This window comes from Cucumis melo, chromosome 5 (assembly GCF_025177605.1).
Source record: "Cucumis melo cultivar AY chromosome 5, USDA_Cmelo_AY_1.0, whole genome shotgun sequence".
Classification (NCBI taxonomy): domain Eukaryota; kingdom Viridiplantae; phylum Streptophyta; class Magnoliopsida; order Cucurbitales; family Cucurbitaceae; genus Cucumis; species Cucumis melo.
In genome coordinates, this window is record NC_066861.1 from 2,313,492 (window position 1) to 2,327,501 (window position 14,010).

At 33.1% G+C, this 14,010-nt stretch overlaps 1 protein-coding gene across 7 annotated transcripts; it reads left to right on the forward strand.

Moving 5' to 3' along the window:
• Positions 1-749: 749 nt before the first annotated feature.
• LOC103491366 (probable sugar phosphate/phosphate translocator At1g06470) lies at positions 750-9,073 on the forward strand. Of its 7 annotated transcripts, none has more exons than XM_008451272.3 (13): positions 750-972; positions 1,988-2,568; positions 2,657-2,826; positions 3,376-3,461; positions 3,572-3,621; positions 5,150-5,217; positions 5,979-6,079; positions 6,250-6,262; positions 6,616-6,800; positions 7,015-7,101; positions 8,007-8,101; positions 8,349-8,503; positions 8,833-9,073. In XM_008451272.3, exons 2-12 carry the CDS (start codon positions 2,315-2,317, stop codon positions 8,464-8,466), a joined length of 1,227 nt encoding a protein of 408 aa, XP_008449494.2. In that variant the 5' UTR covers positions 750-972; positions 1,988-2,314; the 3' UTR covers positions 8,467-8,503; positions 8,833-9,073. The 7 variants fall into 7 exon arrangements, with proteins under 7 accessions (XP_008449494.2, XP_008449493.2, XP_008449496.2 ...); XM_008451271.3 differs by having other exon boundaries at positions 2,062-2,568; XM_008451274.3 differs by having other exon boundaries at positions 750-959.
• Positions 9,074-14,010: the final 4,937 nt, after the last annotated feature.

Sequence of the window (14,010 nt, forward strand, 5' to 3'; positions counted from 1 at the left end):
ACCGTTAGAAAAATAGAAAAGAAAAGTTAAAATTCACCTACTACTCATAGATTGAAGTTGAATAACAAAATTATCATCAAATGAATAAAAAAACACTCATATATATATATATATATATATATATATATATAAAGTAAAATATACTAAAAAAAGAATTATCCACATAGAAGCTTTTATATATATGTTTACATGGGAGTTTTTATGTGTACTATATGTATATATATATAATCAAAAGTGTAATAATTTTAAGGTTAATATATAATTAAACGTACAACAACACTTTTAATACAAATTGCAAATACAACAAAGTTCATTAGTGATGCACTTTTATTAGCAATATGGTGTATCACTAATCGACTACTAGTAAAGAAATAATCATCTATCACGAATAGATGATATTTTTCCACATGTGCCATCTTAAAGATGTCACGAAATTATATATACTTTAGGAAAATAAATATGACGATAACGTAAGCCTTTCTAAAAAAATACATAGAGACTTATCCCATTCTTTAATTAGCCTAATTATAGACTTTAATTATATCTACGGACGAAACAATGGTCTGCAGTGTCGGACCCACCCGGGCGAACCCCTTATGGTTGGGTTCATGGTTCTGTTAAACCCTTTGCCACTCGGCTACGCTACCGCCTACCGAACCACGAACCACCAATCGGCCCCACCCGTACGGGTGGACAATAAAGGCAAATAAAGTAGAGTAAGTAGCCTAGATTTTATATTATTAATTTGTTTTACCTTTTTAGAAATGGCCTTTGACATCGTTCGCCATTCACCACCCACATCTAACATTGAAAACAGACGTTCTGATTTGAGATTTCAACCCCTCCAATCGCCATTTTCAAGACCTTTAGATCTGATCTATCCTCATTCATATTCTTCGAATTCCACCTGCCTATTCTTGCTCATTTCTTCCATTCTTTCCTCAGATTCTTCTTCTCAGGTCAGCTGTTTCGGTATGTTGAGAATTGCAGATTCTTGTCGTATTTTTGAAATGATTTTACGCTTGCTTGTTTATGCACGATTATAATGCTTGTTCTAGTTAACTGATTTTGATTTTTTTTTTTTTTTGTTTTTTTATTGTTTATTTGCGTATTCTTGTTACTTTGATTGAGCTCGAGCTCATCCTCATCGATGCTTTATCTTGTTGATTACTGTTTGTTTCTTTAATTAGTTGCGTGTATTTTTAATCAATTCAAAGTAGCGAATCTCTGGGATAGTTTTTTTGAACTATCCACTTGTTTACCTTCATGTGTGCACATGTTTGCTTTTATGGACGCGCAGTGTTCACGCGCCTCGTTCATGATATCTCTTAAACGACGCACTTGTTGTGAGTCGTGATAACCGCTGATGCTAAAGCTTGATATTTAAGCCTGACTCACTGCCTTAGTTTAGTTCATGCTGCTTCTCTGAAGAATTATTGGAGGCAAAAAGGAAGTTATAGAGAATCATAGGATCTGTGCTGGATTGAAGGAAGTGATGGAGCCCATGACTTATTATTGTTTGTTGGCTAATACACTTTAATAATTTGTAGAAGAAAAGTTCGTAAATCATGAGTTTGTATTTTTCTTTTTCAAATTTGTTATGATTGGGTAGTTTCATGGAAGTTGGGTTCTGTGTGTATATGTATTTAAATTTTGTTTGGGTTAAGAAAGAATTGTATTGAAAGATACCAAGGCATGGCAAGGAGATCAAGGATAGGTTCTTTAATTCTGGGGGAAGTGTTGCCTCAAATCTCTGAAAGAGGGCCTGTCTTGGCATTATCATTATGAAATGAAGTCTGCGCGTGTCTGTATGACTGGTCATTTTATATGTTCTGTACTCTGTATACTGTACAAGTCTTGTTCGACTCATTCTATCTTTATTTTTATTTCAATTCTTTGTTGAATTTCACACGAAGTTTGCAACTTGCTATAGCCTGTCGCAATGCATAAAGTTCCTGCTTTCTGTTTACTCATTTGCATCTGTCAGTGATTGTGATGGAGAGCATAAATGGTTCTATCATAGTAGAGAAAAGGAGATGACTGGGAATTCTTTGGGTACAGAAAATCATAAACACGCGAGGGTTGATTCTATTAAGACTGGAAGTCAAGAAGTCGGTGATTTACATAGAGAGCCATTTTTTCCCTAGATGGTGTGACATAGAGGTACTGTTTCAGTGGATACTCCATTAATCTATGCAGATTCAAGTGCTCAACACACTGGTTTCAAATTGTCTTCACTTAAACTGGGTCAGATATTATAAACTGGCATTTTGAGGAGGAAATAAACCACTATATAAAGTGACAGCAGACAAGTATGCAGTCTAATGATGGGGAGACTGACACCCATTTTCCCATTCACGTTGATCGAATTGGAAGTGAGAAATACGAACCTTTAAGTATTGAGAATAAACTTGGGAGGAATTTTAATGGCGATGACTGTGAACCCTTTCACAGTGTTAATTATAATTCACTGCAGCTAGATGCAAAGAATCCTCTATCCACTGCCAATGTGCTGAAGACATTATTCTTTGTTCTTGTCTGGTATACTTTCAGCCTTCTTTTGACCTTGTAAGTTATCTATTCAAATAATCAACAATTAATGTTGTAATATTCATTTAGAATGATCAATTAACGGAATTTCTCCTGGTTTGAGCAGATATAACAAATCTTTATTAGGAGATCATTTGGGTAGGTTTCCGGCTCCATTGCTCATGAATACTGTTCATTTTACCATGCAAGCTGTTCTATCCAATTTGATCACATGGATTTGGTCTAGTCGATTCCAATCTTGTGTTACTATGACATGGAGGGATTACTTCACGAAAGGTAATCTTGAAACCAATGACTTTTGTTTAGCTTTTTAATGATGCTGGTATACATTCTCCAGTTGACCTTTTCATCCTACCAAGTTAATGTATAATGTGATAAGGTTGCTAGCTGTAATAAGTAGTAATACATCAAGGCATTTTCTGGTCTTGCAAGTAACAACTCAAAAAATTAACTGAATGAATTCATGGATGAGTTCTCTATGATTTACTTGTAAGAATGAATGTGACATTTTGTTTCTTTGGTTAATTGTTAATCCAGTTATGTTTTAATTTCTTGGGACAAGTCTTCTTTAACCTAAAAAGTTCACAAATATTTTAGTGTGTATTTTTCTGTTTTTTGTCATTGCAGTAGTTGATAAGAATCATGACTTTGAAAATGATTAAATTTGCGTGCTTTATTCCGTGAAATTTTGTGGATGGTGTTTTTTTTCTATTTACTAGATGTTTGTTTACATTTGTTCGAGCCCTTAAGGACGTTTGCTTTTATATTGTGTGTAAATTAACTTTTCTATCAACTAATGCCACAGATGGACTTTGCCTTTCACAGTTGTCCCAACGGCTCTTGGAACAGCCTTGGATGTTAATCTAAGCAATGCTTCCCTTGTCTCAATATCAGTCACATTTGCTACCATGGTTCGATACCTTTTCTTCATGCTTATTTGTTAGTCAAGAAAATGTATAAGCTGTAAAGATATTCTACTTTATACTTCATAACACTAATTCCGTCTCTTTTTGATTGACAGTGTAAATCCGGTTCTCCTATATTTCTTCTCCTGTTTGCTTTTGCATTCAGGTGAGCTGTTCAACTAAATTGTTGTAATGTGGTTTCTTATGTGTGCCTTTATATAGATAACTATATCTAATTGCATCCAATTTTATAGTACCTCATACGTTTGGGAAGCTTACAGTGCTTCGTCTTTCTGATGCTGTCTGATATATGAGAATAATGTTAAGTAACGGAATATGATCCCGGCTTTATTTTTCAACCTTCCTGAAGATTCTTTAGCTGTGTGTTATTGAGTACGAGTTATTCTGAATATCGAGAACGAACTTTCTTAATTATTTACTCTTTTGAGTTTAGGATTCCTTTTTTTTTTCAAGTAAAATATATTTGAAGAAAAAAATATTCAAGAAAAAGGAGTAAAGCTTTAGGGATGAGGGATTCACAGGAATCAAGTGAAAGACCTCCAAGCTAAATACATGAGAAAAGAGATCTTGCTTGTGATTGATTATTTTTAAGATTGTTTTCTTTCATTTTATAATTTGATTTAATTGAGTATGACTTGATGAAAAGTATCCTATATTTGGTACTTAATCAGAGGGACTCAATATAATGCTTGAACGCGGCTTGTTGATATCAAGTATTAAAATTCAAAATATTCCATCTTCTCTTTTGCTTCCTATGTAATTGGATTTCTTACAGAAGATATAATTTTGGGCTTTTCAAAGATAATGTTATTGTAGATTAGTTGTGATGTAAGAAGAAGAGAGGTTAATTGGGTAATAAGGTAATATTCTAGGTTAATTCCCTTTTTACCCCGTTTGTAATAAACTTATAAATAGGAGGCTTTGTCTCTTGTATTAAACACATTATCATTCTAATAAAAGATCCACAATCTTGATTCTTGGAGGATTGCTCATTGAGGCTATTTAGGTTGTGCTAATGAGTAGATATTAGTTATTTAGCTAGTTAGTTACTTTTATTTATTTTTAAAGTTGTATCTCTTAGATATCCATAGGAACCTCAATTTTTTAATGGAAAGAAAACTGGTTCATTTGTCAAGATACCCATTCTTCGTTACTGGTCCTACATATAGCTAAAAATGAATAATTGAAAGAAAAAAAAGACCTGTCAGGAGCCGGCAATAATAGTCCTTTGAATTTTTTTTTTGTCTTACTAAATTACTTATCTTTATACATATTGGGGACCGTCAATTCCTGTCAAAAAACTATTTCATTTTATGTGTATTTCGTTTAAAGTTGTTTTGGGGATTTATAATTTTTTTTGTTATACTGCTAAGTTATTTATCCTGATAAATTTTTATGAACAACCAACGACTATTGTAATGTGGTCAATAATAAACTTTCATTTTCAATTACTTGCTATGTTGCGTTACCATTCTTCCTTTTGCAGCTATTACAATTTCGTATTGATAGGCTAGTTTAAGACACACCATAATTTGATACAGGTTTTTGCAGATTTTGTGGTCTATGAACATTTCCTGTTACACATATTATGAATTTTACTTTCTACGCAATGTACTTCATATCATAATATTTTTTTTTTATTTACTCATGTTGATTGAAATGTCTTGTTTCAGGTTGGAAGCTCCTAGCTATAGACTTGCTGGCATCATCTTGATTATATCTGTTGGAATCTTATTAACAGGTATCAAGCATCTTTATTCTATTCTTAGCTGATAATGCATGAATTTTAGAATTTAAATTGTGTAATTCTTGATTATACTCAAATAAAAATGACCACCGATTGTCAAATCAATAGAACTGAGCTGTCAGTTGTATAGTTTCAAGTTTGATCTTGCGCTCTTATTTTTCACCTACCTTACTTAGGAAGGACGGAGTTTGTTTGTTATATTTTCTATAATGTGCATATTTGAGCCGCATTATGGTTATTTCACACCTTAGTAACTCTCCCAATATGCTATATGATCACCCATTCAGGGCTAAGCTACTAAAGCTCATCTTTGGTCTGTTTTGTGGAAGAATTGGGATGAAAGAAACATAATCTACCACGGCATAGAACTTTATGCTGGAGAGGTTGGCTATTTTCAATGTTTTTATGTGTGTGTGTGTGTGAAGCCCCATAGTCTTCAAGTCTCATCTCAACCCTTTTAACCACTACAAGCCAGCCATGGCAGTTAGGAATAGTTTTTTGGAACTCACAGTGGGTTCACCCTTTACCTACATCACATACTCAAGGAAGATTGAAGTTGGAAGTGAAAGAGTAAGGAGCAAGTGAATGGTTGCATGTTGGCTCCTTTGTTTGTGTCCATAGCAACTTGAAGCATTTCATTACCTCTTAAGTTCTTACATTGTTTGATGCAATAATTCATTAAGGAAAATCTAGGCTAAATTCTTGATTAAAAATGTATTTATGCCACAACTTTTTATCTGGCTTTGTTTACGCAGTTGCAAAGGAGACAGAGTTTGAATTCTGGGGTTTTATTTTTGTTATGCTTGCTTCTGTTATGTCTGGCTTCAGGTGGTCCATGACGCAAATTCTTCTGCAGGTATGAATTTTATTTTTTTCATTCTTTTTCTATGTATACTAGTGTTTTATGCCATCAGAAATCATTTTGTTTTCCAAGCAACTATTTTGTCCGTTTCTTGCCTTTTATTTGTTGGCTTGGATCCTGACACTTTTCCCCATATGATGTTTTGTGCCCTACTGGATATGAAGCGAGAAGCATATGGTAAGTGTTTCGCATGCTGTTTAGTTTTTTATTATTGCATTTCCTTTGGTTATGTATCGGTGGTTTTCTGCTAGGCTTCAAGGACAATTATGAATTTGTTCTTGCAATCTTGAGTTTTCTCCTAAAACTTTCGGTCTCTGTAGATTATATGTTATTTTCTTTCATCAAGTGAAATAGTTTTCATATCAGGCCCAGTGAATTGCCATTTGAGTCGATCCATTGTCTTTCTACAAGACCATTTTATATTGATGTTAAGTCCTTTTGGCTACTCTTTGACGATGTTTCATTCAGATTTCAATTGTTTTCATACCAAACTGGTGCAAATGCTATCTATGTGGTTCCCTTCATTTCAGGTTTGAAAAATCCTTTTACCCTGATGAGCTACGTGACACCAGTGATGGCTGTTGTGACTTTGATGCTATCCCTTGGTTTAGATCCGTGGAAAGAATTTACCAGTAATGGGTATTTCAATAGTATCTGGCATGTTACTCGGAGTAGCTTGCTGATGCTTTTTGGTGGAGCACTTGCCTTCTGTATGGTAGGAACCTATCTGAATTTTTTCTTTTCAGTATGATAAGCACAATTTTGCTGGATGAGGATCGATTTCTATCAACTTCACAGTAGGTGTAATTGGTAGAACATTTATTTACTGGGAATTTCGTTATATAGTTCTGTCTCCCCTTCTGTCCTAACATTTTGGGGATCAAATCTATTGTTTGCACTATATGAAAATTTATGTCATACTTTTGCAGGTATTAACAGAATATATCCTTGTCTCCGTAACTAGTGCTGTCACAGTTACGGTTGCTGGTGTTGTAAAGGAGGCTGTAACTATACTGGTATGAGATTTTCTGACCATAGTTATTATGCTTTCTAATCAAGATGTACTGAGTCCTTCAATTTCGCTTCATTGTGGTCTAGTATCTCATCTCAAAGAATTGAATTTGCTACCACTTCGAGATTTTCTGACCATAGTTATTATGCTTTATAATCAAGATGTACCGAGTCCTTCAATTTTGCTTCATTGTGGTCTAGTATCTCATCTCAAAGTATTGAATTTGCTACCACTTCTCTTGAAGCATATCTTTCTGAGTTGTCATGACTTCCTACAAGTAGTTTTGAGCTTGCTCATCAAGAACCCTTTTGTGCGAGATAATGTGCTGCATAACATAGTATTTATCTAGCCATTTAACTTTTAACTTCAGATGTAAATTTGGCGCTGCCTTATAGGCTTATAGGATAAGTTTGTTGAAAACATACATCTATGCTCATTACAATCACTTAAATGTATTTGAAAAGTTGGCTAGCCTTTCTTTTCTCCTTCAATCTCTGTCATTGCTGGCTCTAAGATTGCTTGTTTCACTATTATTAAAAGGAAAAAAAAGTAGCTGTTTCATTGCAATAGTGGTGATTTTAATGAAGTTTACACTAGGTTATGGTTTCGCCAGCATCCCACTGCAAGGAAATGAGCTCGTTACATTATTGTCCTTCATTATACTATTGCAACGACATTCAAGGGTGGCATGAGGTGGAAGACATCTTGTCTTCCCTCTTTCTCTCTCTTATTTCTTTTCCTTTAATAAAAGCATTTGTTATCCAGAAAAAAGGTTCTTAACGTGCATGGTAGTGTGGGATACAAAATTTTAACTATAGGAGCATTATTTTATCCAACATTATTGGGGTTATTGATCCCTGCCGCGCCAACTGCGTCTTCTAATTTAATATTACATTGTTGCATTTTCAGGTTGCAGTCTTTTACTTCCACGATAGCTTTACCTGGCTAAAAGGTTTTGGTCTCATCATAATTATGGTTGGGGTCAGTTTGTTCAATTGGTACAAGTAAGTTGTCATTTTTATAGACGTGACAAGTCTTAAAATTTTTCTCATTCTAAAATTATACATAGCGCTTAATTCTTTTTCAAAACAAGAAGAAAAACATATGTATGAATATATAGTGTTTAATTAACAACATGCCTGACAACTTGTCAAATTTTGTTAATGAATTGCATCTAAGCAAGTAAAAAAAACCTGGTTGTGGGTGCCTTTTGTGTCAAGTTAACATGTTTCAACTCCAATTGCTCATCAGATACAAAAAGCTACAGAAGAAATCTAGTGAAGATAAACTGGTAGACTCACAGTCAACAAATGTTGCTAGCAAATATGTAATTCTTGAGGAGACTGACGAGGAAGACAGCCAACGTTGATTGCCAAATTAGATTGTTTGAATCCTAATCAATTCCAGTAAGCTCTCTTTAACTTGTTTTGCCAACTGGTCCTGTCGTATGAGTTATCTGATTTATATAACGGTTTCAGCTGAAATACTTCTCCACTTAGTCCCACAATTGATTTAAAACAATAAAACATTAAATAACACCATTGAATTACTGTTTGTCATGAGATCTGCTTAAATTTGATGATGTCCGAAGGAAATTACATGTTCAATTACCATTTAGTTTAGGGTTAATCTAATTGTTAATCTAACTGTTAATCTAATTGTTAAACCTTATTATTATAATCACCATCCAGGACATTGTTAATCTAATTGTCTCTCTGGTTGGTTGTTCTTACAGGGCCATGGTAATTTTGAACAGATTCAAGTATGTATCATGACAGCATCTTTCACTTTGGATTTAGCCAAAAAAAGAAAAAAATTGTAATCAATTTTGTAGTGAATGCAGACAAATCTATTGGTCCTATTATTTTTGCGGTCTCAAACAACTACTGCCTTTTGAGTGGACCCTCTACTCAAGCTTTGTATTCTAAAGTATGTATGTTATTCTATTTTTACAACATTCATGATTTGGATCTCAACCTCTTGGAGATGTCTCAAAGCCGTTTACTGCTGTTATTATTATTATGATTAAAAATGTCTAATAATTCTTCAAATATAAACCATAATATTCCATCCTGTTCTTGAAACCACCAACGTAAGGGATAGGCCAACCGCAAAGTCTCTCCAAATCCTTCACCGATTTGTGGCTGTCCTCAATATCAACGCTCCGCTCCAACTCCTCCAAAGCTCTTCGAGCCGCTTTTCTTATTTCTTCAGTTGAACTCGGAATTGGAGTCGGAGAGAACGCCCTTTGGACAACTATTCTTAGTTCTTCATTAGAATTCTTTGTTGGAGTAGTCGTAGGTTCTTTCTTCCTCCACAAAGCCTCTCGAGTGGCTTCTCTCCGTTCATCCATCATAGTCGTCGGAGTCGAAGCTAGAGTTGGAGGTTGTTTCTTCTCCACATTGCACATAATCCTTTCCCTTTCAGAAAGTTGCTGCTGTGCTTTCAAGATGGTACTCGCGAATCTTCTCTTCAGCATACTCGCTCGATTATTATGGTTATCGTTATATCTGATCGCTGTTAATGGAGTAGTTCCCATCGTCGGCGTTGGTTTTGCTTTCTTCGGCTTCACTATCGTCGTTACCTTCGCCTTCAATGGTTTGATGGAAGTCGAAGAACCACACACCATTCTTGGTCGCTCAAACAACTAATAATTCTTACAAAATTGAAGAATGTCAACCAATTCTGTGATGAAGAACTTGTACCTATATAACGAGGAGTAATTTCTCGGATTTCCTAAAGAAATTATGAAAATCTTGAACTTTAGTTCCGTTAGAAGATCGGATTTTGTTGTTTGGAGTGTGCTCCGTGGTAAGTGCATAGAAGCGGTAATTATTTTCGGAAAAAAAAATTTCACTTCTATCCAATGATATATCAACACGTTTATATTTGTACATAAGGAAATTTCTCAAACTAGTGTGTACATGATCATGCTGCTTTGACTTTTTCCTTTTATAAAACGTATTAAATATAAAAAATTATTTTTTAATTGCATTGTGTTCAATCCGATTTACTAAATTCACGCTTTTTTTTAATTTTTTTGTTGTAAAATACTTTTTCTTTTTTACAATTAATTAATTTAAGAAAAAAACTGATTAAGAAAAAGACTGATTACAATTTGTTTTTAATATTGATCTTAATTTAATATTGGTTACAATTTGTTTTTACGCTTTAAATTTTTTTTCAAGCTCAAAACAAAATGTCTAACTTGAAACTTTTCTAACTTACTTTTGTATACATTTTAGTACTAATAGGAGAGAGGAGGGAAACTAAACTACGAAAGAGCATGATAGATTGAAAAATTAAGTTGGCTGATCAAATTGAAGTTGATTGTCTGAGAATGAGAAGGGTTGGTCGGTGTTGGTTTGGAAACGTTCCAAATTAGAAAATTTCAAAAGTATACCTCTTAGTATTAAACCAATCGACCGACAAAAAAGCGACTGATCGACCAACATTTACTTATTGATGGTCGAGGCTGATCTGAACATTTACTAAACTGACCATATTCGGCTTGGTGACAATTTGGTTGAAAAACCGACTTCGACCGACCAACAATCACCCCTAATAGAAATCTTGGTTGGTAGCATGCACATCACGTGGACTACATTTTTTTTCTTGCCAAAATAGTAAAGATTACAGTATACTTAAGTAATTTATATTTTAAATAAGAAAATTAAATGTTTGATAAAGATGATACCTTTAGATTATTGGTAATGAGTTTTGAATGAGAAATTTTGGACTAATCACAAATATAGCAAAGTCTATAAGTGATAGACTTCGCTGAAGAGTCTATTAGTGATAGACTAATATTTTCATTATGGTCTATTAGTAATAAACTTCTATTATTGATATATATTGCTATATTTGTACAATGTTTTTATATATGCTAATATTTTTAATCTAATTGCTATATTTGTAGCTATTTCATAAATAGAGGAATTCCTCCCTTCCATTGTGAAGGTAAAAAAAATTTATACTTCAAAGGCCTAGAGAGAATTCTTCACAATTAGAATAGTCCTTTTAACTCCTAATTCTGACCACACTTGAAGCTCAAGTCATTTAGAGATACAAACATTCTTCCATGACTCTGACTTGAAGAATATCAAACATCCGCTTCCATACATCAGATGTACACATTTAATCGAGAGAAAATAAAAAATCAATGTATTAGAGAACCACATTACATCAAATCAACATAAACACATTATCAACACAAGTTCAACTTCGCAAAACACGTTTCTCTGGAAACTTTGTGCCAAACAAATTTACATGCTTAGTGGGACATCCTACCTTTCATCTCTCTCTCTCTTCATCTAAATCAACAAATCAACAAAGTACACTAAAGAAAGTCACATCCAAAGCCATTGCCGCGAGTGACTACTACATGGGACCTTTCAGGCTATCGCTAACATTCATTCAGAGGTGATCATGTAGGAACAAGAATAAGGTTCTATCCTCATGAAGAAGAGTTGGGAACAACTGACGGAATCTCCTAAAAGCGAGAACATCATTAGAGAAAATTCTTTGTTTGACAACTCTACTCCTGCTTTTGATTTATCGGAGAAAGAATCATACCATGAAGTAGCATCGTCTGTAATGATGACAGATGTAGTAGTTGTGATAGACATGACAGAGATGGAGAGGAAAATAAATCTCGGTGAGTAATATGGAGAGATGTACTTAGAAGACCCAAAACAATTGATAAGTTAGAAAAGTAATTTTCTAAACTAAATCTCGGTATCGATCTCGTTCGAGATGGACTAAAAAAGAGTATTTGAACGACTTTGTAAAAAGCGTGCTAGTTTTTTATGCTCAAACCTAATCTAAGTTATTTTTGACAATTTCCCTTCTATATGATTGTCATACTTTTATATTTGATTGTATGATATTAAAGTATGTTGTGATTTCTTTCCAATTCCTATTTGATTTTTCAAGTTATCTTCGCTAGATATTAGGTACGATTTAGGGTTTACTTTGTGATTTTTGTTTCATTGTCACATGATTGTTCTATGATTATAATGTGATTTTCATTAGATACTTTGTAATTTTTATTTATTGGCATATGATTGATATCTTGTTTTATGATTTTTATTAAAAATTTTAAGTTATGTGAAAAAGAATATAAAGTAATTATATGAAAATGAGAAGTGAATAAAGACAGACTAACTAATTGACAAATAAAAAGCTTTTATATGGTAATAGATGAAAATTGAAGGACTAAAAATTGACCTCTCTTAAACTAAAAATTAGGCATGATGAATCTTTTTTTTATTTTATTTTTTTTTTATTTTTTTTTTATTTTTAATTTTCTAGTTAGTAAACATACATAAAGCTTTAACAAACTCAAACTTCTAAGTCAACGTTGAGAATGATGATTTGACATTCAGTGTTGGCAAAAGAAAATTGAAATCACATGAAGTTAAAGGAAACAAATAAATATACGATTGTTCACACGAGATTTTCGGAGAAATTTGATTTGTGGAGTTGAACTTGTGTTGATGTTGTATTTATGTTGATTTGATGGGATGTGGTTCGATCTCTAGAATTTGATCCTCTGATTCTCTCTCTGGATGCTTACGTTTGATTTGAGGAAGCGAAACACGTGATGTTCTTGAAGTTGAAGTCTTAGAAGAAAGTTTGTATGTTCAAAGGAGCTTCAATCTTTGAAGATGTTGATGTTCTTGAAATTGGAGTAAGATTGAAGATGTCCTTGAAATTGGAGTCTTGGAAGAAAGTTTCAAACTTCAACCTTCTGGAGTCAAAAATTTCCACCCACAAATGAAGAGAACTCCTCTATTTATAGAGTTTACTGATGGGCTTTTATGGACTTGAGTCTGTTTTGGTACATGGACCATACGCATGGGCTCAATCACATGGATTTGGTTCATATTTTATTTTAGGCTAAATTAAGCTTATTTTTGGGTTCAATTGAATTTCAGCCTAACTAAATAATATTTAATTGAACCAAAATAATTAATTTGATCCAATTGACATAATAAAGAACTGACATCATTAGAATCGTCCAATTTGTCTTTAAATTTAATTTGGGACACATGTCAATTTTTAGTTAATCCCAAATACAATTGTTTTTATTTTAGTAAATGACGTGTCAATTTGTGATTGGTTCCAAAATTTCTTATTCAACAACCATCTATATCAAATAACAATAGACAACTAAACAACCACAAGATAACAGATAAATACGGCAGCAATTAGATAACAATCAATATCAAATAGCAATTTAACGTGTCAAAGAATTGAAGCTAATCAAATGAGAATTAGAAGACAATCAAACAACGTTAAAAATTACTATATGACAAAGACAAAAGTAATCCGATGACAATTATAAAATAATCAAATGTCTATCTCACTAGAATAACTAGAATTGAAAAAAAAAATGTAATCAAACTACAACCAAATGGTAACCAAATGATTATCTTATAAGACTAATTAAAATTAAACAAAAAATAAAAATAAAAGAGAATGAGACGGAATCATATAACAATCAAATTTCATGTGCAAGTCCACAAATGAATAAGGGTATTTAAAACTTTTCAATTTCAATATTGTCAATCTTATAATTTCCCCTATTGAAAATGTACATATAGCTCATTCTTTTAGCACGTGTGAATTGTGATTCATTATAGGTCCCCAAAATTTAGTGCCCAATTTTAATTTCTATTGTTTGTTTAAAAAAAGGAATAATTTAGAAAAACTAAATTTAGGGGCCCTTTGCTTTGCTTACGTGAATATGGAACAACACCAACAATTTCGCTTTCATCTAATTCTTTCCTTTTTCATTTCTTGGTTCTCCAATTTCTCCTTTTTGTCTATTCTCAAACCTAAATTTATGGAGTTTAACACCCAAACTTTCAATCTTCAATCTCCCATCTTTCGTTCTCACGTGAGTTAG

Coding starts and splice junctions, on each gene's coding strand:
- LOC103491366 (XM_008451272.3), top strand. CDS start 2,315: ATGCAGTCTAATGATGGGGAGACTGACACCCATTTTCCCATTCACGTT. Junction 3,462..3,571: donor CAGTCACATTTGCTACCATG/GTTCGATACCTT, acceptor TTTGATTGACAG/TGTAAATCCGGTTCTCCTAT. Junction 8,102..8,348: donor AGTTTGTTCAATTGGTACAA/GTAAGTTGTCAT, acceptor ATTGCTCATCAG/ATACAAAAAGCTACAGAAGA.